Raw genomic sequence first — 25,820 nt, forward strand, 5'->3', positions numbered from 1 at the left:
TTCAGAAGGACCATGAAAACTTTAAACAGAATATGCTAAAAGAATGTGTTGTACTCTTATCATATGACGTTATTGCCATTTTTTGAGGAGTCGAACCTAATAAATCATAAATTCATTGCAAAGAAAAGCATATGCATTTTTTTGGATTAAAGATTTTTTTGATTAAGTGTTCTATATTAGTTCTTTCAAGGTTGATTTAAATCAAAACTTAAACTGGATTTAACTTAAATTAATTTGAATTCTAGAAACAAATTTAAGTATGTGTAAGAATTTAGTGTATGGTAAGGGAATGTTTCCAATCATTGTGAAAAGAGAGTATAGATTCAATAAATGAAATTGAGACAAATCCATCTCACAAATATCAGCATAGATCAACATAAAATCTATATATATAAAAACATGAACCCAGTAAAGGAAAACTTTGGTAAATATATAATTTTTGGAGGAAAGTATTTAATAAGTATTAGCTATTATTTTATTCCTGTTTAAGAATCTGCATATATATTATATATCTATATATTATATACTACTCATACATTAACACAGTAATTTAGAAGACTACTCAATGACATGAAAAAGTATTTGTTATGTGCTGTGAAACAAAAAGGGCCACATATGAAATGATACATAAATGATCACATTTAAAAAATATATAAGTGCATTGGAAAGAGACTGAGAAAGATACATGTAAATGTTAGCAGTGGGTATCTTGAGAAGGTAAAATTATGGGTAATTTTAATTTTTCTTTGTGTTTGTCTCCTTTACATTTTCTACAATAAACATTTTTTGTTTTTTTTTAATATAGTTTATTGTCCAGTTATTTCCATATAGCGCCCAGTGCTCATCCCAACAAGTGACTTCCTCAATGCCCATCACCCATTTTCCCCTCTCTCTGGCTCCTGCATCCACCGTCAGTTTGTTCTCAGTATTGGTTTGCCTCCCTCTCTCTCTGTTACTATTTTTTCCCCATCCTCTCCCCCATGGTCTTCTGTTAAGTTTCTCCTGATTCACTTATGAGTGAAAACATATGGTATCTGTCTTTCTCTGCGTGACTTCTTTCACTTAGCATAAAACCCTTGAGTTCCATCCATGTTGCTACAAATGGCCAGATTTCATTCTTTCTCATTGCCATGTAGTATTCCATTGTATAGATAAACCACATCTTCTTGATCCATTCATCAGTTGTTGGACATTTAGGCTCTTTCCATGATTTGACTATACAATAAACATTTTTAAAGTTTATTTTATTTATTTTGAGAGAGAGAGAGAGAGAAAGAGAGAGAGAGGCAGTGAGAAAGGGAGAAAGAATCCCAAGCAGCCCAACATGGGGCTCCATGTCATGAACTGTGAAATCATGACAGTGAGCCAAAAGGCAAAGTCAGATTACTGAGGCACCCAGGTGCCCCTACAAAAAACAATTTTTATAGGAAGAATGAGATAAATGAATTAAACAAATAATAAAAAAACACCCTATTCTAAATCACACTTTTTCACAAGTTGTAAGTTGCCTACATGAAAAATAGGTAGTTTTGATATATTAAAGTTGACATACTTACAAAAACATGGGCTTTATAGTTTCATTAACTGAATCCTCAGCTGTGTGAACCTAGATATATTATTGACACACTCAACCCCTAGATTCTTCCCTGTGAAGGGGAGATGAATATCTTTGTGTATCCAATGGGAATGTGGTGATGCTCATTCATAAACTGAACAGAGCTACAGAAATATAGGATCTTACTGTAACCATCAAACCCTACTGATGCTGTTAGATTTTCTGTCCCAATGAACGGTATGGATCACATCTCCAGGAAAATGTTTTTCTTTTTTTAGATCAATGAGGTACTTGGGGATTTGAGAGTCTTCCTAGTTAGTATTAACAATTCATGACATGAAAGATCAAGCTCCTGGCTCCAGATTAATTCTTTGCTATAAATTTCTTTCCTCCTTTGTTTGTTCCTCCTCCAAGATATGAAGGGCTGTGAGTCATTAAAAGACAGCATGAATTTCTGAAACGTTTGCCTTTGTTTAAAATGGTTTTCTTAAAGTAAACTGATGTTTTGCAGTGAGTTTTGAAAGAGACTCAGTTTAATATTTTTTACAGAGACAGTGTTAGAAGTAGAGGGAACTGGAAAAATAGTAAGCAATAGAAGAAAATAATAATTATTAATAATAAAAGAAATAAACTCTACCATATATTTCTAGAGTTTAATCACTGTAGGGAAAGAACCTAGTTCTTCAACTATTTTCTTTTTTCCTTTCCTTACTCTTAGCTATTATTAACAAAGATCAGCTGGAGATGCCTCAGAATTTGTAAGTGATTTGCATGACGGTTTTCAAGTTTCAAAGAGAAAAAAGCTGGCAGCTCACAAAAGTAAAACTTATAAGGAAATTTACACACTATTGCAATATTTTTTTATTATAAGTGAGAAGATAGAGATGGAAATGCTGTTCTGACTGGAATCTTTTTTATCTTTATGAAAACAGCCACAAAGTGCTTGAAATATGCCCAGCTTTCAAGGATTGTTGTTCTTGTTTTCCTTTTCTGTGCCTTTCCTGTCAGGTGATCCCACCACTGATAACCACTTATATAATCCTTTTAATCTCTAATCTTGAATCCAGCTTGCTCCTGAGACCAAGGCCGTCATTCATTGGATTATGGATATTCCTTTCGTGCTCTCTGCCAATCTCCACGGAGGAGACCTTGTGGCCAATTACCCGTATGATGAGACTCGGAGTGGTAGGTGTTTTTCTTGTTTCTTTCATGGTTCAAGGTTTACACTTACTTTATGAGGATTTATAGAACAATTTCTATAATATTCTTTTAAGGAACTGGTCATTAAGTGATTTTCGCCTGTAGAAATATATATGTTTAACAGCAACATCCCTTGTTTCATGAGGCACAGGTATATATGGCAGAAAAGGACTGTAAGTTTTCCATAAGTTTAGTTGAAGAGGAAGGTGATCTTGACAGAATGCAAGAGAAGGGGAGAAAACAGACATCATACTTGGATAATTCTTGAACTGGTAGAATGGAAAGAGAATAGAAGGTATATGGGTGTGTGTACAAGATGGCTTAAAAATGGAAGCAGTCTTGCCAGAGCTTGATGAGGGTCCATGTGATCTCTAGTATCTTACCGTATATTCACACTTCTCCGATTGGAGCTATTTCTAGTGGTGTGAGGGAGGGGAGTGATACTTTGACTTTCTCTAACTAGTTTTAGTTAAATTTCAGGCACAGCAAACTTTAGCCAGATAGTTATTTTCAACTTTTTTTTTTTTTTCTACAAGAAATTTCCTGCTTTGGATGGATTCTCAGGGGATTTTGATGAATTGGTTTCTGTAAGCAGAGGATAATAATTTTAGATATTGGAAACTTTGAGCTTTGAGGAAAAGTCTCTGCTGAAACATCATGAAAATTTAGAGATTTCATAGTTTGTCAAGAGCTGGGAAATTTAAAAGCCTAGCATACTTTGTAATATATGAAGAAGAATATAGTGTATCCAAATGTGTATTATTTATTTCCATTATACATAACAAAAGAGATCTTTTAAAACATTTAAACTCAAATACTAAAAATAGGTGTGAGAGTGGCTCACGGTGGCTGTGAGGTTGGTACGGGTACATTTTTAAAATAAAAATTTTAAGAATGGAAATCTTACTGTTTTCTCAGGTCTAGTTCACCACAAGTTTATCACCTTCTCTCCTGAAGCTTTCAGTTCATAAGTGGAATGTGCATTCTGCCCAATTTCTACATTGTTGCATGGAACGGAATGTTATAGAACTTAAAAACTAAGTGTAATTGTTGAGCTCTTAACCTTCACTCCTCTTCCATAGTGATGTAACTAAAGAAGTGCATCAGCAAGAGCCAACACTGAATCACTCTTCAGGAAACATGGAGTGCTCCTTGGTCTGTGCTAATATCTTTAATCTGTGGGTTTATTCACTAGGCAGTGCTCATGAGTATAGCTCCTGCCCAGATGATGCCATTTTCCAAAGCTTGGCTCGAGCGTACTCCGCTTTTAACCCACCCATGTCTGACCCCAATCGGCCACCATGTCGCAAGAATGACGACGACAGCAGCTTCATAGATGGAACAACCAATGGTGCTGCTTGGTACAGTGTACCTGGCGGTGAGTTTCTGTTTTGCTTTTTGATCATGTGATAGTGAATTCTTTATAATTACCATCTAGCTTTAGAGATTTTTCAGTCTTCCTCAAACATTAAGAAATTGGCTAAACTTATAGTTCAGCCATTAAAATTGGTTTTCTGGATGAATGGTTGCTGTGTATAGTTTTGGTTTTGTTGATTTTTAAAAATCAAGATGCTAACTGAAGACATAGAAGAAATGAAGTAAAGACACCTATTGGGAAAATATAAATTGCATATTATTAGTACCCTATTTTTTAAATTCTGGCCCTAGGGAATAAGATAACTTCCTTATGATATGTTAGTTGGGCTTTTACTATAGGTAAGTGTATATTTTGGAGTGCGGGCTTTGGCTTTTAGCATATCTTGGTCTATATACCGTTTTTTTTCCTTTTAGATGATGGGATACTGTTGACTGTCTGATGTGTAATATTAGTTTATATTCACTACTGTAATAAGCACTATTAAATCGTGAAACTCTTCATCTTTTCTGGGGTCTGCAGAGGGAAAACCCACATGCAGCATGACTGCTGGAGGAAGCATCTTCTAGGCAACCAGGGGAAGACTCCTGGGTCCCTTTGCTCCACAGGGATTTTAGAATTGTTATTTTCCTTCTTTCCTTTCTACCTTCCTCCCTCCCTCCCTCCTTTCTTTTTTAAATTTATTTATTTATTTTCAGAATGACAGAGAGAGAACAGGAGGGGAGGGTCAGAGAGAGAGAGATCCCAAGCAGGCTCTGTGCTGTCAGCGCACAGCCTGACGCAGGTTTTGAAATCATGAATCATGAGATCATGACCTGAGCCAAAACCAAGAGTCTGTCACTTAACCGAGCCCCTACAGAGCTCTTATTTTCATGGCTACCTGGACCACCACAGTTGTGTAGAACTCACTCTACTGAGGATGAAGAATGAAATGTAAAGATACTGTTACGGTCTTTTTCTCCTCTTTGCCCAAGAATGATTTTCTATGACCCGCCTGAAAATGGAAGAGAATTAGGGCAGTAGCAGCACTAGCTAATTATAGGGTTTTGTTTATTTCTTGTATTGAAGTATGGCCTGAGAAAAATATTCTTCCTGATTTTGTTTCTGATATATGTTTATTCTGTTTCAGTTTCATTTTACATCAGGCCAGATCACACTGAGCACTTTTTCCCCGCATAGCTTGAGAAATGAAGTCAGATTTAAGATTTAGACTATGCTGAATACATCAGATGGGAAGACATTTTATATTTCAGTTTTTATAAAATCTTTAGTGATCCCTTTGGAATTACCTTTATGGACAAACAGTGTATTGTCTACCAAATACCAAGAAATCCCTATCTGTAAAATAATGACTATGATATTAATATAATCTTAGAGATTATGAACCACAAAAATCAGTCAATGAAACCTTTGACTTTCTCTAGCTCTCTAGTGAATGAAATCAGTGCCCTTAGGTCCATGTTTTCTGGAAGCAGAGCCTGAGATAGGGATTTGGATGCTGGTAATTTATCGAGGAAGTGCTCTTTAGGAATAAAACCCTGTTTGGAAGTGAGGGAAGCAGAGTAAGGAGGGAGATAGAACTGAGTGAGGATGTGGTCCTAGGGGCAGCATAGCCTTGGCCTGGGCCCTTGGGAGAAAGGCCTGAATCACAGGCAAGGTTGTCCTGCCTTGAGGATTGCTCTGGAGGGCTTTGGAATGAAAGTAGGAGATAGAACCCCGAAACCAGGTGGTTTCTATCACCAATTCTGGAAAGCAGGGGCAGCTCTGAGTTCTTAACAACCAACAATTAAACAGCAATTCGGGGATGGACACTGGCTCCGGAAAAGCAGGGGCACCTTGCTGGCCCAGTTGGGTAAGTGTCCAGCTTCAGCTCAGGTCATTTTCTCACAGTTTTTAAGTTTGAACCCCCCATGGGGCTCGCTACTGTCAGCACAGAGCCTGGCTTCGTTCCTCTGTCACTGTCTCTCTCTGACCCTCCCCTGCTCACTCTCTATCAAAAATAAATAAAAAACAAAATAAAATAAATAAATAAAAAGCAGTCTGGCGGCACCAACAAAATGCACTACTAATTTGAATCAGGTTCAGAGTAAAATTTTCTGGGTACAGAATCTTCTGTTGGTGCAGTTTGAATTATTATTATGCCTCAAATGTAGTAGATACTCAGTGATTGTTAAATTAATATGTAGTATATTATTAAGACTCTCAATCTCTCAGGAAGATATTGGGATATTTGTTAGACTTAAGATACTCTGTGATTGTTAAATTAATATGTAGTATGTTATTAAGACTCTCAGTCTCTCAGGAGGATACTGGGATATTGGCTAGACTTAAAGAACAAAATAGCGTGTCAGATTATCTTACATGACTGTCCAAGCTCTTCCCTGATAGCAAAGTAGGTTTAGCGGGATGCATGTTTCTTTAGCAGGCCAGTAAGGGTTGAGTATTTGGGTCTTGAATAAAAAACATCATTTAAAAAATTTATTTTTCCCCCAGGTTCATTAACATATATGAACCTAACATCATAACATAACACACATAATGTTGCGTATAACATTGTGTGAGTTTAAGATATACAATGTGGTTTATTTCATGTATGCATTGCATAAGTGATTACCTAACAAGGTTAGTTGACACATCCATCACTTGATAATTGCCATTTTTCTTTTTTGTGTGTGTGATGAGAACGTTTAATATCTACTCTCTCAACAACTTTCAAGTATATACTACAGTATTATTAACTATCGTCACCATGCTGTACATTACGTCCCCAGGACTTACTCATAATTGACAGTGAGTACCCGTTGACCAACATCTCCTAATTTCCCTGTCCCCCTCTGGGCAACCACTGCTCTACTCTGTTCCTATGAGTTTGGCTTTTTAAAATTTCATATGTAAGTGAGATAATTTAGTATTTTTCTTTGACTTATTTCACTTAGGATAATGCCATCAGGGTCTATCCATATTGTTGCAAATGGCAAGATTTTCTTACTTTTTGTGGCCAAATAATATGCCTTTTTTAATTATCTTTTTTATTTTCTTATCCATTCGTCTGTTCATGGGCACTTAGGTTGTTTCCTTGTTTTGGCCACTGTGAATAATGCTGCCATCAACAAAGGGGTGCAGATATCTTTTCTAGAGATTGATTTCATTTTCTTTGGATGTCTATCCAGAATTGGGATTGCTAGATCATAACAGTAGTTCTGTTTTAAATTTTTTGTTGGGAAGCCTCTGAACCTACCATGTTCCATAGGGAAGGTACCAATTTTCATTCTCACCGACAGTGCGCAAGTGTTCTCCTTTCTTTGCATTTTTGCCAGCACTTATTATCTCTTTATGATAATCGCCACTCTAACGAGTGTGAAGTGACATCTCATTGTGGCTTCGATTTGCATTTCCCTGATGATGAGTGAGTGGTGTTGAGCATCTTTTCATATGTCTGTTGGCCATTTCCATGTCTTCCTTGGGAAAAATGTTGAGTTGGGTTGCCTGTCCATTTTTAATTGGATTATTTGTTTCTTTGTTTTTGAGTTGTATGAGTTCCTTATATATTTTTTATATTAGCCCCTCATCAGATAGTTTGCAGATACTTTCTCTCTTTCTGTATATTGATTGCCTTTTCGGTTTTTGGCTGTTTCTTTTTCTGTGTGGAAGTTTTCAGCTTGATGTAGTCCTGCTTGTTTATTTTTGCTTTTTTTGCTTGTGTTTTGCTGTTACATGCAAAAAACGATTGCCAAGACCAATTTTAAGGAGCTCTTTTCCTATGCTGTCTTCTAGGAGCTTTATGATTTCAGTTCTTACACTTACTTTTTCAATCCATTTTGAGTTCGTTTTTGAGTATGGTGTCAGATAAAATTCCAATGTCTTTCATTTGCATGTGGATATCCAGTTTTTACCAGCACCTTTGATTAAAGAGACTATCTTACCCCCCTTGAATATTCTTGGTTTCCTTGTCAAAAATTAGTTGATTGTATGTGCAGGATTTATTTCTGAGCTCTTGATTCTGTACCTTTGATCTCTATGTCTGTTTTTATGACAGTAATCAACCATATAGTTGATTACTATAGCTTTGTAGTACAGATCAAAATCAGAAAATATAATGTCTTCAGGCTTATTCTTATTTCTCAAGATTGCTTCTGTTATTTGGTGTCTTTTGTGGTTCCATATAAATTTTAGGATTTTTTTTTCTGTCTGTAAAAAAATGCCATTGGAATTTTGGTAGGGATTGCATTAAATCTGTAGATGGTTTTGAGTAGTATGGACATTTTAATCATATTAATTCTGATCTATGAACACAGTATATTTTTCCATTCATTTGTGTCTTCTTCAGTTTCTTTCATCAATGTCTTATAGTGTTTAGTTTATAGATCTTTCACCTCCTTGGTTAAATTTATTCCTGAGTATTTTATTGTTTTTGATACTATTGTAAATGGGATTGTTTTCTTTCTTCATTTTGTAGACAGTTCATTGTTGGTGCATAGAAATGTAACTGATTTTTTTAGGTTGATTTTGTAGCCTGCAACTTTATTTATTTATTTATTTTTTACAAATAGTTTATTGTCAAATTAGTTTCCACATAACACTCAGTGCTCATCCCCACAAGTGTCCTCCTCCATGCCCATCCCCCCCTTCCCCCCCACATCCATCAGTCCTCAGTTTTTGTCAGCATTCAAGAGTCTCTCATGGTTTGCCTCTCTCCCTTTCCCCCACCATTTCCGCCCTTCTTCTCCCCCTTGTTCCTCCGTCAAGTTCCTCCTAATCCTCCTATACGTGCAAACATATGATATTTGTCCTTCTCTGCCTGACTTATTTCGCTCAGCATAACACCCTCAAGGTCTATCCATGTTGCTACACATGGCCAGATTTCATTGTTTCTCATTGCCATGTAGTATTCCATGGTATAGATAAACCACATCTTCTTGATGTAGCCTGCAACTTTAATGAATTTGTTTATTAGTTCCAACAGTTTTTTGGTGGGATCTTTAGGACTTTCTATGTAGAAGATCATGTTATCTGCAAACAAAAGAGTTTTACTTCATTTTTTTTGCTAATTTGGATGTCTTTTTTCTTTTTATTGCCTGATTACTTTGGCTATAACTTCTAATACTATGTTGCAAGGAGTGTTGAGAGTAGGCACCCTTTTCTTGTTCTGGATCTTAGATTAAAAGCTTTCAGTCTTTCACCACTTTGTATGATGTTAACTGTGGGCTTGTCATATAGCCCACTATTATATTGAGGTACATTTCTTTTATATCTAATTTGCTGAGAGTTTTTTTTATCATGAAAAGATACTGACTTTTGTCAAAAATTTTTAATACAATTTTTGAGATGACTATGATTTTTATCTTTTATTCTATCAGTGTGATGTCACATTTGTTGATTTGCCTATGTTGAACCGTCTTTGCATCCCAGGTATGAATTCTACATGATCATTTTAATGAGCTGTGGAATTCAGTTTGCTAGCATTTTATTGAGAATTTTTGCAACTGGGATACTGGCTTGTAGTTTTTTCTTTTAATGTCCTTATTTGGCTTTGGTATCAGGGTAATGGTGACTTGTAAAATGAGCTTGGGAGTGTTTCCTTCTCTTCAATTTTTGGGAAGAGTTTTAGAAGGATTGCTGTTAATTCTTCTTTAAATGTTTGGTAGAATTCACCAGTAAACCATCTTCTCCTGGGCTTTTCTTTGCTGGGAAATTGTTGATTGCTGGTTCAGTCTCCTACTCATAATAAGTCTGCTTCAGATTTTCTGTTTCTTCATAATTCGGTCTTGGTAGGCTATTTGCCTATAGGAATTTATCTATTTTTTCCAGGTTATCAGATTGTTGGCCTCATTCACAGTAGTCTCTCTCTCTCTCTCTCTCTTTTGAATTGAAAGGTAAAGTTTTGTTGGTGCCTGTCTCTAAAAGGGTTGGGACCATTTTAGCAAAAAACCAAATAAATAGTTCCACTATCTCTGTTCCATAACAGCAAGTTATTATAGCAAAAAGGAGAGAGCGTAGGTTTTAGATTCATGCCTCAGTTACACCGCTTTCTAGTTATATTCGTCCCAACTGTGACACATTAAACATATGATACAAAGATGGCTTTTAGCATCTATATAAACAACACTGCCCTGAAAATTTTAGCCAGTGCAATAGAATTGACAAGAAAATATAAAGATGGAGAAAAAACATGGAAATATGAAACATCATGTTGCATTGAAACAATCATTGTGCAGAAGACAGAATTGTCTACTCTCTTGATTAAAAGTCCCAATAGATTTTACTGACTAAATATGGCATATACATACAGTAGAATATTATTTAATCTTCAAAAAGGAGATCCTGCCATTAGCAACAACATGGTTGAAACTGAAGGACAGTATGCCAGGGGAAATAAGTCAATCTCACAAAAACAAATACTGCACAATCAACTTATATGAGGTATTTAAAATAGTCAAGCTCATAGAAACCCAGAATATAACAGTAATTGCTCCAGGCTGAAAGTGAGGGAGAATGGGGAGTTCAATGGGTATCAATTTTCAGCTATGCCAGATAAGTAAGTTCTAGAGGTCTGCTCTATGACAAACTGCCTATAGATGATGGTACAGTATTATGCACATGAAAACTTGTTCAGAGAGTAGACCTTATATTAACTATACTTAGCACAAAAGGAAAAAGAAACAATTGTATTTTTGTCATATCAGTTATAATGTCTTCTCTTTAATTTCTGATTTTTTTTGAGTCATCTCTCTCTTAATTCTTAGTCTAGTTAAAAGTTTGTCAGTTTTGTTTATATTTGAAGAAAATCCCAGCTGTTAGGTTTGTTGATCTTTCCTTTTGTTTTTCTTGTCTCTATTTCATTTGTTTCTGCTCTGATCTTTGTTATTTCCTTCCTTCTGCTAACTTTGGGCTTAATTTGTTCTTCTTTTTCTAGTTCCTTGATGTATCAAGTTAGACTGTTATTTGAGATCTTTCTTTTTTCTTAATGCAGGCATTTATTGCAATAAACTTTCCCCTTAGAAGTGCTTTTGCTGCATCCCATAAATTTTGGCTATATTTCTATTTTTGTTTTATGATATTTTGGTTTCCCTTTTTATTTCTTTTTTGACCCATTAGTTGTTCGGAAGTGTGTTGCTTTAATTTTCTACATAATTGTGACTCCATCCTGGATAATATTCCATGTAGGCTTGAGAATAATGAGTAATTCTGCTGTTGCATGAAATGTTACATATATGTCTGTTAGGTACATTTGGCCTAACATAGAGTTCAAGGGCAACTGTTACCTTATTGATTTCTGACTGGATAACTATCCATTATTATTGATAATGGATATTGAAAGTGGGATATTGAAATCTCCCACTATTATTGTATTGTTGTCTATTTTTCCCTTCCAGTCTGAAGTATTGCTTAATATATTTAGATGCTTCAGTGTTGAGTGCATACATAATTTTTAAGAGTTATGTCCTTTGGTGAATTTACCCTTTTATCTTTTATAATGACCTTCTTTGTCTCTTGTTACAGCTTTTTGGCTCAAAGTGTATTTTGCCTGACAAAAGTATAGCTATCCCTGTTTTGTTTTGTTTTTTTTTTTAGGTTTCCACTTGCATGGAATATCTTTTTCCAATCCTTCACTCTGACTTTCATTGTCCTTAAAGATGACGTGATGCTCTGTAGGCACCATATAGTTTAGTCTTGTTTTGTTTTTTTTTCTCTTTTATTTTATTTTATTTTTTTTTTAAATGTTTTATTTATTTCTAGGAGAGAGAGAGAGAGACAGCGCGAGCAGGGGAGGGTCAGAGAGAGAGGGATTCACAGACTGAAACAGGCTCCAGGCTCTGAGCTGGCAGCCAGCACAGAGCCCGACGCGGGGCTCGAACCCACGAACCGCGAGATCATGACCTAAGCGAAAGTCAGACGCTCAACCGACTAAGCCACCGAGGCGCCCCTTTTCTCTTTTAATCCACTCAGACACTCTATGTCTTTATGGAGAATTTAAGCCATTAACATTTAAAGTGATTATTGATAGGTAAGAACATATTAATACCATCTTATTGTTTCCTGGCTGTTTTGTAGTTCACTAGTTCCTTTCTTCCCCTCTTTCTGCCCTCCTTTGTGGACTGATGATTTTCCTTAGTGATATGCTCTGATTCCTATACTTTTATCCTTTGTGAATCTACTATAAGTTTTTACTTTGTGGTTATCATGAGGCTTGCATCTTATAGACATAACAATCCATTTTAAGGTGATAACAGCTTAATTTTGATTGCTTACAAAAGCTCTTTGTACTCCTTTCCCCACCAAAGCTTTGATGTTTTTGATGTTATAGTTTACGTTTTTTCATGTTGTGTATCCATTAACAAATTATTGTGGCTATAGTGATTTTAATACTTTTGTTCTTTAATCTTCATACTAGAGTTAAGTGATTAAAACACTAGTATATTACAGTGTTAGAGTTTTTTGAATTTGACTATATGTTTATCTTTACCAGTATGTTGCATAATTTTATGTTTCCATATTACAAATTAGTATTCCTTCATTTCAGCTTGAATAACTCCTTTCAGCATTTCTTGTAAATAATTTCTAATGGTGATGAACTTCCTCAGCTTTTGTTTGGGAAAGTCTTTACCTCTCCTTCATTTCTGAAGGACAGCTTTGCTGAGTAAAGTATTCTTGGTTGGCAGGTTTTTTCTCCTAGCACTTTGAACATATCATTCGACTCTCTCCTGGCCTGTAAGGTTTCTGCTGAGAAATCTGCTGATAGCTTTCTTGAGGGGGGGGGGGGGTTTTTTTTTTTTTTTTTTTTTTTTTTTCCCCCTCTAGCCGCTTGAAAGATTATCTCATTGTCTTTGATTTTTTGCCTGTTTTATTATACTATGTCTTGGAGAAGATACTTTTGAACTGAAATATTTGGGGAACCTTTGAGCTTCATGAATTTGAATATCCAAATTTCTCCTTGGATTTGGGAAGTTCTAAACCATTATTTCTTGGGACTAGCTTTCTGCCTATTCCATCTTTCTTCTCTTTCTGGGACTCTAGTGATTTATAGATTGTTTACTTCATGGTATTCTGTAGTCTTGAGGGCTTTCTTCACTCTTTTTCATTCTTTTTTCTTTGTCTTCCTATGACTGGATAATTTCAAATGACCTGTTTCTGCCCACTGATTCTTCTGCTTGATCCAATCTTCCATTAATGCTCTTACTGCATACCACCTGCCCCTTCCCCACCATTTAATTCCTTGTACTTTTTAGCTCCTGGACTTCTGTTTGATTCTTGTTATGATTTTTATCTTTCTGTTAAACATCTCATTTTGTCCACATATTATTTTCCTGCTTTCATTGAATTGTGTTTCTATGTTTTCTTGTAGCTCACTGAGCTTCCTTGAAACAACTATTTTGAATTTTTTATTGGGAAAATCACAGATCTCCACTTCTTTGGGGTTGGTTACTAGAAAATTATTGTGTTCTTTTGGTATTGTCATGATTCCTTAATTTTTTTCACGTTCCTTGAAGTCTTGTGCTGCTGCCTTCACATTTGAAGAAGTAGTCACCCCTTCGGTCTTTAATGACTGGCTTTGGTAGAGTATAGCTTGTTAGCTCTGTTAGGGTTTCTGAGGCCTGATTTCCCAGACCTTTTCTATGATATACCTGCTTCATACTTCTTAGGTGGAGAGTTCTTGAAATTGCATACTTCTTTTGATTTGGCAAGGTCCAGACCAATTGCTGATAGACTCTTTAAAAAAAAATTTTTTTTTTAATTATTTATTTTGTGTGAGAGAGAGACAGAACATGAGCAGGGGAGGGGCAGAAAGAGAGATGGAGACACAGAATCCTGAGGTAGGGCTCAAACTCACAAACCATGTGATCAATATCTGAGCTGAAATCCGATTCTTAACAAACTGAGCCATCCAGACTCTTGTTTGCTTTCTCCAGGGCAGTGCTAAACACCCAAATTTGAGTCCTTTCTCTCAGGCCTGCAGAGTTGGGCCAGCTGTCTGTGCATGCTTGTATGGCATCTGCAAAGGCTCGCTGTTGCTATTGTCAGCGGCATGGATGGAGAGCTGGCCACAGGGTGAGAAATGTGTGGATGGGGTGTGCAGAATGTTAGAGGAGTGCCTGTGGGCCAGTCTGGGGGGGGGTCTGCAGGCAAGGTGACCCCAGCCTCTAATGGGCAGGCTTCCTGATGGAATCTGTGACATCGTTAGTAAGATCCACATCCCTCTAATGCACTCTGAAAGTCTTGGCTACTGTTCTGTCAGCAAGTCAGGTAGCATACTTTAGTTTTCTGGATGGGGTGAGAAAGAAGCTGTGTCCAGCACAGCTCACTCACAGGCTCCCACTTTTCTTGTGGGAGAAATCATGGACCCAAAAGTTCTCTCTTGGCATTGAGCTATGCCACCATGGGGAGCAAGTGATGCAAATAAAGTCAAACCATTACTGTCACTTTCTTCAATGCATCCAATCTCGGATTTTTTTCTGCCAGTGGTGTACTAGGCCTTTTGCCCTGGACTCTCAGCCTTCCACAAAGGCACTCTGTTCTGTGGGTGATTGCCAAAATCAGTGTTCTTTTTTGAGGAAGATGGTAAGAAAACCCCTATTTTGTCATTTTGATGTCATTGCTCCCAGTTTTCTTCTTTGAAGCCAATGCCAGCAACACAGAATGTGGTGGATGCCTACCTTAGTGCCCTATAGCAGCAATACATTAAGTTAAGTAACTGCCTAAGAACTTGAGAGAGTTTGTGCTCTAAGGCAGTAACAGTCTCTCAGTTATGTTGTTCTATCCCTTATGGGAGGTGATTCTTCCTTGTGGTTTCCCACAGACTACTCAAAATGCCCTGGTTGGTGTATCTTTTACTTGGCTCTCAATTCAGCAGCACGGCTTGTGTAGAGTTTTAGTCTCCGCGTGTGTATTTTGACTTTCCATTTGGTGCCTTGGCAGGAATGCAAGACTTCAATTACCTCAGCAGCAACTGTTTCGAGATCACCGTGGAGCTTAGCTGTGAAAAGTTTCCACCTGAAGAGACTCTGAAAAGCTACTGGGAGGAAAATAAAAACTCCCTTATTAGCTACCTCGAGCAGGTAAACACCATCTCCAGCGTAATATGGGAGATCTAAGAGCATTTAAACCTGGCGTACATCCATTTCCTCAGAGGAGCCCAGTCCAGAGGGGTCTGGCTGACTCATAATGAGGACTCTGCATTTGGAAAACATGTCAGTAGGGGTCCAAACAGGCTTTCATTTGTCAAAGGTCTTGTGGTTCATGAATATTCCCCGAGAACGGACTAAACTGAGATTTGTGGGAAGTGAGGTGATCCCTTGTTTTCATTCATATTGCTCTGAGGCAGGCAGTCCAAGCACCCTCCTCCACCCTGGTCATCTTGGGGCAGTCAGGCATCCTTGGTAGGACTGGGACAAGGGTCAGGTAAGTGAGACACTGAGGCTCCAAAATTTAAGGAGGCACTTTTTCTCGGAGGCATGCGGGTATAGGATTAGCATCTGAGTGTGAGTGCTCCCTTAAATTCTGTACCCCACACATGCCCCGCTTGTCTCAGCCTCGACTTAGTGGAATCCCAGGTAATCATAATAATGATAGTTTACCTTTACTGGGCGGTTACTGTTTCCCAGACATTGTTCTGAATGCCTTACACGTAATCATTAATGCATTTAAATTTCACAACAAACCTATAAAGAAAGTTGTATCAGGATCATCATCTTCATCTTCTTCATCATCATCATCATCATCATCGTCATCATCATCATCATCGTCATCATCATCCCTGAATTAAAAATGAGGAATCCACGACCAGATAGGGTAAATAGCCTGCCTGAAGTCACTCAGGCAGAATTTTATACCAGGCTGTCTAGTTCCAGAATCACCATGGCACATTGCCTCTGATGTCAGAAACCTAGATCTTCACTAGAGAGGCACTTATGTAAACCTTCCTGTGGGGTCTGTACAGAGAATTCAGGGGGGAGTCTCATCATCTGCCAGAGTTAGATACCTTACCTACTGAGACTCAATGCAGCCACCCCCCTGCCAACCGCCTATCTCTATACTCCGCACATCTCTATGCTACATAGACATTGGCACCAGCGGCTGTGGGGGTGCAACAGACTTAAGGACTCTGTTCCTTGCCTGCAGTGCCTTGGGAGCCTTTAGATCCCACTCTGTATATGGCTGTTCACACCCAAAGCCAGATAGGGCGATATCAGTTTCACATGCCAGCAGATAGTCCAGATTAATTTAAAAACGAATTTGATATGAATACTATTAGATAAACATGAAGCTATTTGCATATATGTCGACATATAAACATACACATATGAAACGGATGCATTTAAAAAGATGTCAAATCAGCTGAAGCATTCTTTTACATGTGTCAGATATCCATATGATACCTTACCAAAAGAGATTCTCATGGAATCGATCCACTGTTATAGACAATGATTAAAAATTACTTATTACACAGGATTTTTTTCAATCAGTGGAATCCTGCTTCATGTTAGGCATTTTCAACAACAAAGGCTGAGGATAATTAACCATGTTGAGCCTACAACAATCTTGATAGGAACCCTCCAATAGGGTCTCCTTCGAGGAGGGCTGTAAATGTATTCTTCAGGTAGAGGAAGTAAGACGAGCCTCCTTGGTATGTGGTCTCCATTTAGGTATCAAATAATTCCTCCTTAATACAGTGCTTTTTATTTTATTTACATACTTTTTTTCAGCAAAAGTTGATTCAGCTACTCTTGTGTCCCAAGCACACCGTGAGGCCCTGGGGACAGTAACTGACCTCGTATTAGTGAGGTTCAGAACCATCACTACCTAATCACAAGAGACGATGATAAATGCTAAAGTAAAAGTTCAGTACAAAGAAAAATGGCCGGGCACTGGGTCCCTAACCCAGTCCCTGGGGTTCAGAAAAGGCTTCTTTAGGACTACTGTAAGATTTACTATAGTTGAAACACCAATAAGATTATTACTCTGATCATCAGTTAAACAACAGATTCAGCTGCTGCTTAGGTCTTGGTTCTTAAGAAAGCACTAAATACAAAACAAAAACGCAAAAGTGTACCATCAGGAAAGAGGAGAATGTTTGTTATATTTAGGTGGCAGGTAGGCATGTATTAATTCATCTAAAAGCTATACCAATTTATATAGAAATAAGCTGAAAAGAAGAGGGTCGTGCAGACCTGTTTTATGCCACTTGGAATAAGAATCTGATCTGTACACAGATCAAGCGGTCCACCCTGTAGGACATCAGTGTAATGGTGCAAATTGTACAGAGGCAGTACGAGTGATACTTGGATTGAGCTCATCCAACTTGGATCATAGAACATTCTAATTTAGGGAATCATAGGCTGATGACATATCAGTGAAGACTGCTAGAAGTTCTGTGTTGAAATTATTTTACTGACAATGAGACAGAGTATGGTGGGGATCAGTAATTGAACACCTGGACCTAAAGTCTAATCATGGACTAGTTTACGGCTCATGGAAAATAGGTGATTAGGAGGTCTAATTCTGTAATTCATTGAGAGGAAATCCCTTGCAGAGTTTTAAAGGGATGTTTGTAGGAACTGGAGTTGTAAAGTTAATTAGGATAAATAGTTTGCTGTGGTGGAATGCCTCTCACTCAATAGATTTGGAACAGTCTGGTTCTCAAAATTCCCCCCAAATTCACAAAGAATGGTTCATGGGTGCCTGCATCAAAATCACCTGGGTTCTTGTTAAAGATGTTTCCTGTTCCACCACTGGATCCCACTCCCTGCATGGTACGACCCCCAAGTCTCCATTTCAGCAAGCACTCTGGGTAACACTTAAGTATAGGAGGGCTTAAGGGTTACTACTATGCATAGTTCTAGTAACAATGGAGAATCTTCTGGTTTTTTTCCCCAGCTTTGGTTGATTGATGTCCTAGAATCTAAGGAGAGAGCATTACAGGAGGGACAGGTGTAGCACATAGTTTCTTCAGACATGAGTGAAATTTGAATTTCTCTGTGATTTCCTTTGCAAAAGCCATAAAGTGACAGCATCTTCCGATCTGCATTCATGTAGAGTTGTCAGAGCCTATAACACTTCCATTGAGATTTATTACTACAGTGGAATTTTTCAGAGAAGTTTGCTCTCAAACTGGCTTATCAGAAACAGATACTTATTTCACTATTTGTTAAACTGCAGACCGTAAGTCATGGGTTGTAGCGGCAGAAAAAAGTAATGAATATTAACTGGGTATATTTATGCCTAATGCTGGTGAATTATATGATCTTGGAGTGATTATTTGACTTGTTTTTCAATGATAAGGAAATTTAAAATTTTATTTCTCTAAGGTTCATAATATTGATAATACCAGGATTATAATGCCTCACGATGAATAAAGTACATGTGGGTAAATAACTGCTTGGTTGCAAGCTTTCTTAATTTCTTTGATGAGTCCTCATCTCAAGAAAATTTGTATTTTTTTCTCTGATTTTCTGCTCTATGTGTATCTCTCCGTAAAAATCTTCAGATCCCCAAGTTGCCTTTAGAAAAAAGGAGGACATGTGATTTTTATAATTTTAGAGGTTTTGCTTTAAAAAAATAGCAAATGCAAAAGGATTTGCTGATAATCAAGGGCATCCCTTTGCATAGACATTGTACCACTGTTGGATTTATTCTCTGGTGACAAAGGCATACCTGGGACTTATTCTGCCTTCTGTAGGAAAGATTCCAGTATCCTCAGTAGCAAAAGATAACTCCCTTTCTAGGGCTGGGTTGAGTGCGGATTAAACTGAACCTTTGTGAGCTCGGGAATCTTCTGTTCAGTAATTAAGCTTCCTGCATTACCATTTGGTATTCCAGAAGCACTTTCTCAGGAACCTGAAGTGACTCTGTCACTTCAAACACATATTGATTTAGTTGAACCAGTGTTTCAAAATGAAGGAAAAGAGCCCTTTTCTAGTTTGCGTTGCTTTAGTTGTTGACTGCCACTTAATTCGGGGGCATTATTCTCAACAGCATCTCTTTCATTTTCTTTCTCAATCTAATCTTCAGGTTTGAAGTTCACAGATCTTTCATGTTACTTGTTTTCAAGCAAATAATATTGTTTGATTGCAAGAGCAGTCACAGTATGTCTTTTTATTCAACACGAACGTGCATTAAAGCGACGTAATGTAATGTCCTTCTTAACTGGCAATGGCCATACAACCTATATACAGGTGACCAAATGTAAGCGGGACAAAGCCATGAAATATGCTCAGACCGGACCTGCTTTACAGATGTGATAGACAATTGTTTTGGTTTTCCCTTTGGCGGTTCGGAAGGTACTTTAATGTCTTTCTTTGACTCAGAACGAGATTTCAATTCGCAGGGGATTTTTTCCCCCCTCATTTGTCCACTTGCGAAAAAGCAGTGTAAAGAGTGTTCCAAAAAATTCAGCAGCCTCTTGAGCATATTTGGATCCTTCAACAATGAGGATCTACAGTATTTTGCTAGAAAGTAAGGAGATTCTTGACACGAAATGTGTTGTCAGTTCATTTCTAATATGATTTTTGTGGTTTTTCTTGACCTTCGCAGATCCACCGAGGAGTTAAAGGCTTCGTCCGGGACCTTCAAGGTAACCCAATTGCCAATGCGTCCATCTCCGTGGAAGGAATAGACCATGATGTTACATCTGGTGGGTGTTCTTTGCCACGATCTGGAGGCTCTAGCATTATACCCAGAACATGATTACTTGTCATCATAGTTAACCATTTTTATGCTATTCTAAGCAAAATGATGGAATGCCTCCTGTCTCTTTACCTCCCTCTCCCCCAAGCTTTGATCTAGTTACATTTCCTTTGTGGGAGCAAGTCTGGCAGTTACTCTGGACGGCTGCTGGCTTAGAAATTGAGGTGCAGCAGATGGCGCCCTTTCCTCAGCTGTCTCAGCCTGGAACTGCCGCGTGGCGCCATCTGCTGGAGATTCCGTGGAGTTCCTGAGGCACAGGCTGACCAACTAGCTGAAGTTGAATTATCAGTGTCTTAAGTGCTGATAAGCTGTTAACTGGTCGACCTCAGGAGGGAGTGAAAAGAGTAGGAAAGAAAAATGCCAGTGTTTTGTGTGTCTAGGATTTCTCATGCATTTCTTTATTTAATCTGTATGAAAAATCGAGACTCACTCAGGGTTAAACCGGGTGTTAACAGAATTGAGGTGGATGTTGGCTATTTCTAAGTTACAAACCCCATTTCCATTTTCTCCATTTGGGGACAAGGATGTGTTTTCCTGGAAAACCTACCTAGCCCCGTTCCATTTATCCAGCTCATTTTAGTTTAACTGGCATTTGTTGGCATCCTTTCTTTCTTTTCTTTTCTTTCTTTCTTTCTTTCTTTCTTTCTTTCTTTCTTTCTTTCTTTCTTTCTTTCTTAAATGTTTTATTTATTTCTGAGAGAGAGACAGCATGAGCAAGGGAGGGTCAGAGAGAGCGGGAGATACAGAATCTGAAATAGGCTCCAGGCTCTGAGATGGCAGTCAGCACAGAGCCCGACACGGGGCTTGAACCCACGAACTGTGAGATCATGACCTGAGCCAGAGTCAGACGCTTAACCGACTGAGCCACCCAGGCGCCCCTGTTGGCATCTTTTCAACAACAACAATATGTGTTTATGTATAATCTACTCAACTTATTTCTAGACCTTGTAATTAATGAACCTTTACCTTATTTTCCAAACCACTCTACACCGTTACTTCTTTTCTTAATCTCCTCATTTATAACTTGTATATTTTAAGAATCCTTAACATTTTCCCTTTAAAGCTCCATTTATTTATTTAACAAATATGTATTAAAACCCCACAAGATGTGGCCAGCACATCTTGCCCTGCCAACCAATAAATATACCAGAATCTGTGCCAAGACATTGCTCCCTTAGGGGCGCCCAGACCTTGATCCCCTTGGCCACATGAAGTCTCTTCTGTCGGTGAACCCTAGTGCCATAGAGATATGATTGTCTCTGCATTCCATGTTACAAGTATTTTAGGAGAATCTAACGTGGGGAATGCACATAGGTAGGAGTGAAATCTGAGTAGAATGTGGGACACTCCACCTCGTTGAGGGCAGAGTAGTAAGCAGGAATGGAATCCGAGGTCGAGAGAGAACCACGCGCATTGTTCTGGAAGCCCAGAAGTATTTCAGGATGGAGAGGCTGATCCAGAGTGCCAGGTAGGCTGAGCCTTGTGCATGAACCAGTGTGGAGAATCCCGACAGGATGTTTCCACGGACCAGTGGGAGCCTGATCGGAGGGTCTAAGAGACACTAGGAGAGACAGTAGAAAAAGAGAGTATTGACAAATCTTTTCAGACATGTTGCTCTAAAGCGAAGGAGATAAATGATGCATCTGCTGAAAGGAGATGCGGGGGTCAGAGGAAGACTGGAAGAGGTGGCCGTGGGGTTTTCTTTTTTCCGATTTCATTTTCATAGTGAAGTAAGATGTAAAGCATCGACTGGGAGTGAGGATGAAGAGGATGTCTCAGCGGTTAGGAAAAGGGAGAAAGTGGGAAATGTCCACTAGGATCTTGCTACTCAGAGCACACCCCCCCACCAGCAGCGCCCTGGAGCTGGTTAGGAATGCAGAATTTCAGGCCTCACCCCAGGGCTAGTGAATTAGAATTAGCAGAGTGCCAAGTTTTCAAGGTGATTGATATGCACTGGTCTAGGAGGATGGGAGAATGAAAAGACCATGATGAAAGGGACTAGAAGGAAGGCAGGTAGTTCCCTCCATTAGGTTGGTGTGTACGTGGCGACGACTGGTGAGCATGGGGTGTTTCCTCCAGCCCCCTGCAGCTGGTGGCAGGTGGAGGGCCGGAAATGATCTGGGGGTGGTGGCTTGCCAGGCTTGTATAACCAAGAGGGACAAGCAAATGAATTGAAGGCACATGGCTTCAGTGATTGTAGGGAACCTAACCTAGGTTAGGAGGGGGCTGTGGACATGTGGGGTGAGAAAGCATGTGAACCTTACCTCTGCTTAAGAATTCTCCGGAGAACTTATTGAAAATGCTGTTCCTCCAAGTACTCCGGAACAACGTAGTCTGAATCTTCAGAAATAGAAATTTCTCACAAGTTCCTCAGGGTTCTTCCTCCCTGATGGATAAAACAGATGTAGTGCATATGCACAATGGAATGTTATGCGGCGGTCAGAGAGAGAAATCTTGCCATTTGCAACAACGTGGATGAAACTAGAGTGTATTATGCTAACCGAAATAAGTCAGTCAAGGAAAGATTAATATCATGTGATTTCACTCATATGTGGAATTTAAGAAACAAAACAGATGAACTTAGGGAAAGGAAGGAAAAATAAGATAAAAAGAGAGAGGGAGACAAACCATAAGAAACTCAAATACCAAGAACCAGCAGGGGTGTTGGGTGGGGGATGGGCTACAGGGGTGATGGGCATTACGCAGGGCACTTGTTGGGCTGAGCACGGGGTGATGAATCACTAAATTCTACTCCTGAAAACATTTTTACGCTATATGCTAACTAACGTGGATTTACATAAAATTTTAAAATCGTAAAATAAATAAATAAAACCTAAAAAAAAGAAACAAAACAAAAAGCCCTGAACAGGTACCTCAGGTTTCTGGTGAGGCTGTCTTACACCACACTTTTGTGAAGCACCGATCTTGACTTAGACCATTGGGTCTTCCTGACAAGGTACTTGGCCAGAATCAAAACCCAGCATCAAATGCCCCAAACCCCTGACTGGGGGCTTTATATTATCTTTTGACCTGTGTCACACCTGACATGATTATGAGGATCCATTATCTTAGAAGATTTATTGACAGTTTGACATTGATATCTGTCAAATTACTATTAGAAATTACTTCCTCTAGGAGAATGTAATACTCATTTCAATGGAATTTTTAAAATTTCCGTAAACATCTACTTTAAAAATAGGGAATCGAAGAAATTACACTGAGGTACACCGAGTATTCCTAAAATGGCATAACTATGTGATTTGATATTTTGTTTCCTTACAGCAAAGGATGGTGATTACTGGAGATTGCTTGTACCTGGAAACTATAAACTCACGGCTTCAGCTCCAGGCTATCTGGCAATAACGAAGAAAGTAGCAGTCCCTTATAGCCCTGCTGTTGGGGTAAGAAATCATAATTGCTAAGATTGATTGAGCACTTAATATGTATCAGGCATATTTAAGTGATTTATATTTAGTTTCATAATAACCCGATGGGATAGGTAGCACTAATACCCCCATTTAACAGAGGAGAAAAATGAGGCCTAGCAAAGTTAAGTGACTTGACCAAGGGCTCCTTGGTTGATTTTTATACCATTGAATGTGAGGCTCCCTTATTGCTTATCAATTTTTTGAAGACATCCACAAGAAAATCAAATACAACTTAAAAAAATTAAACTTTTATTTGCCACATTGATTTCAGTTTAACTGAGATTTCTGTTCCTTTTATTTTTTTATTTCTAGCATCCAGTATAATACTTTACATAATGAGTGTTTGGAGAAGTTGATCATGTATGCAAGGTGATTTTAGGCACTAACCAAACTTTAATTAAGCACATATTATGAGAAAGACCCTCTGCCAAGCGCTATCAAAAACGGCATCTCATTTAAGTAGGTGCTGCGTATTTTGCTAGGAAGGTGAGGATTCTCCTGCTATCTTTGTATTACAGTTTTGGAACCAGGGAATGGCCTGCAGAATTTCCAGTCGAAAGGCTTGCTTGTAAAGAATGTACTGCATTTTTGTTCATGTACCAGTTTGGAGTCGAAGTGCAAACAGAATATCTCGAGTCTTTTAACTGGTGCTTTGCTTTTCGTTGTGTGTATGTGTACATTCGGCTGTATATGTATTAAAATCAAGAGGTAAATTTGGGCAAATGAAACCTGGAAAAAAGTAGCCCCAGAAAGAGATTGTAAAACATTCAATGATTTGGATTTTAGCTTTCTCCAGTGTTACTTCAAGGAGGTAGTGAGTGTAATTCCTAAGTAACTAGGGGCTTAAGTGGCCAGATGAAAGAACTCTTAGTTCTTTGATGTAAAATATCATTTTAATTTCTGATTCATTTTCCTATTTATTTATTTAGTTAGTTTTTGAGTGAGAGAGAGAGCAACACAGAGAGGAAGAATGCTTGTGCATGTGAGCAGGGGAGGTGCAGAAGGAGAGAGAGAGAATCTTATGGAGGCTTCATGCTCAGTGAGGAGCTCCACGTACGGGGCTCGATCTCATGACCGTGAGATCCCAACCTGAGCCGAAATCTGAAGTCAAAGGCTTAACCAACTGAGTCACTGAGGTGCTCCAAGGAACTCTTTGTTCTATTTGCAATGAGGACAGAGGTATCCAGAGGGCCTGAGAAGGGTTGAGGTTGGGGAGCACAGATTTTGAATAGCCAAAGGTAGAAAGGTAGAAAATGGATTATAAATTACATCTTCTTATTGGAGGGAAAACTGACTTTAAATAATCTGCTTTTAAATAATCCTGCAAGGCTGTTCGATCAAAGCACATTTCAAACATAATGGCTTTTGATTGTTTTTTTCTTTTCCTCTGAAAGTATCTTTTGTTCATCACAAGAGATTTTTAGGATATATTATAATTCAGGTAGCTATCCTGAGCTTATCCTATAAGATCTAAAACTGCACTTATTATTATTTTTTTTAATTTCAGCTTTTAAAACTACACACGCAGTTGGTAACAACATATTCTTGATTTTCTCCTTTAGGTTGATTTTGAACTGGAGTCATTTTCTGAAAGGAAAGAAGAGGAAAAGGAAGAATTGATGGAATGGTGGAAAATGATGTCAGAAACTTTAAATTTTTAAGAAAGCTTCTAATTAGCTGCTTTTAATCAATCTATCGATACAATGTAGTATGATGTAATGTGGCCATTTTCTTTTTAGCTCTTGTGCAATATTTAACATTGATTTATTTTTAATCATTTAAGTATTAATAGATATCACTTGAAATAAACACTTAGACTTTTAGGTAAAAATATAAGAACTTGGTCTGTTTCTTCTCATGTAACATTCATTTTCCTACATAAATGACATGGAGGACTATAGAAAAGGTTTAAACGATCTTGTCATTTTAGACTTAAATGCATATTCTGTGTGTTATTTACGATCCAGAACTTTTTGAGTAATTGTAGCTTTTAAAAATTAATGAAGTCCTTTTAATGTAATTGGTGACCAACACATAGAGTGAATGCCACTGAAAAGGTCAACAGCTACAGTTTGATGTTGTGAGCATTATACCGCAAGACTTAAATAGTTCAGTATAAATTGTCATTTGTCTTGTGCTGACTCACTATATAAGCATGATCTTGTTAATGCATTTTTTGGATGGGAAGGAAATATAAATGTCTAGAAAGGGATTTTACAATGAGAATGGAAATTGACTTCCTGCTTGTACATATAGGGCGATACTGTTATATTATTCGGCCTGTTAACGCTACTTAAAAGTTTAGGGTTTTCTCTTGGTTGTAGATTGGTCTAGAATTGCATCCTGAATGAATAAAGGTAAAAAAAATTATCCCCATGGTCTTTATTTTAACTCTCTTATGATTTTTGGTCTAGAGTGGTGGTCTTGTGATTAAAAAGTGTATTTCCTTGATAATGGGCTCTCACTTGTAAATCCTCACCATTTAAAAATTTATCCAGTGATGGCCATTTGCCAAGCACAGGGCAAACTCTGTGTATGTTATTGTGGTGGACAAAAGGTTCTGACTCCATAGCTCTTATGG

At 38.0% G+C, this 25,820-nt stretch overlaps 1 protein-coding gene across 1 annotated transcript in view; it reads left to right on the forward strand.

Annotated features, from left to right (window-relative positions):
* CPE (carboxypeptidase E) overlaps positions 1-25,609 on the forward strand; it is a 116,975-nt gene extending 91,366 nt beyond the window's left edge. The window contains exons 4-9 of the mRNA XM_039249944.1: positions 2,623-2,740; positions 3,951-4,133; positions 15,045-15,184; positions 19,659-19,758; positions 23,094-23,212; positions 24,802-25,609. Of these exons, the coding sequence (XP_039105875.1) occupies positions 2,623-2,740; positions 3,951-4,133; positions 15,045-15,184; positions 19,659-19,758; positions 23,094-23,212; positions 24,802-24,900 (759 nt within the window). The 3' untranslated portion in view covers positions 24,901-25,609. The remainder of the gene's footprint in view (positions 1-2,622; positions 2,741-3,950; positions 4,134-15,044; positions 15,185-19,658; positions 19,759-23,093; positions 23,213-24,801) is intronic.
* The last annotated feature ends 211 nt before the right edge of the window (positions 25,610-25,820 follow it).

The sequence above is a fragment of the Hyaena hyaena genome, unplaced genomic scaffold, assembly GCF_003009895.1.
Source record: "Hyaena hyaena isolate Hyena2069 unplaced genomic scaffold, ASM300989v1 scaffold_356, whole genome shotgun sequence".
In the NCBI taxonomy this organism is placed as follows: Eukaryota; Metazoa; Chordata; class Mammalia; order Carnivora; family Hyaenidae; genus Hyaena; species Hyaena hyaena.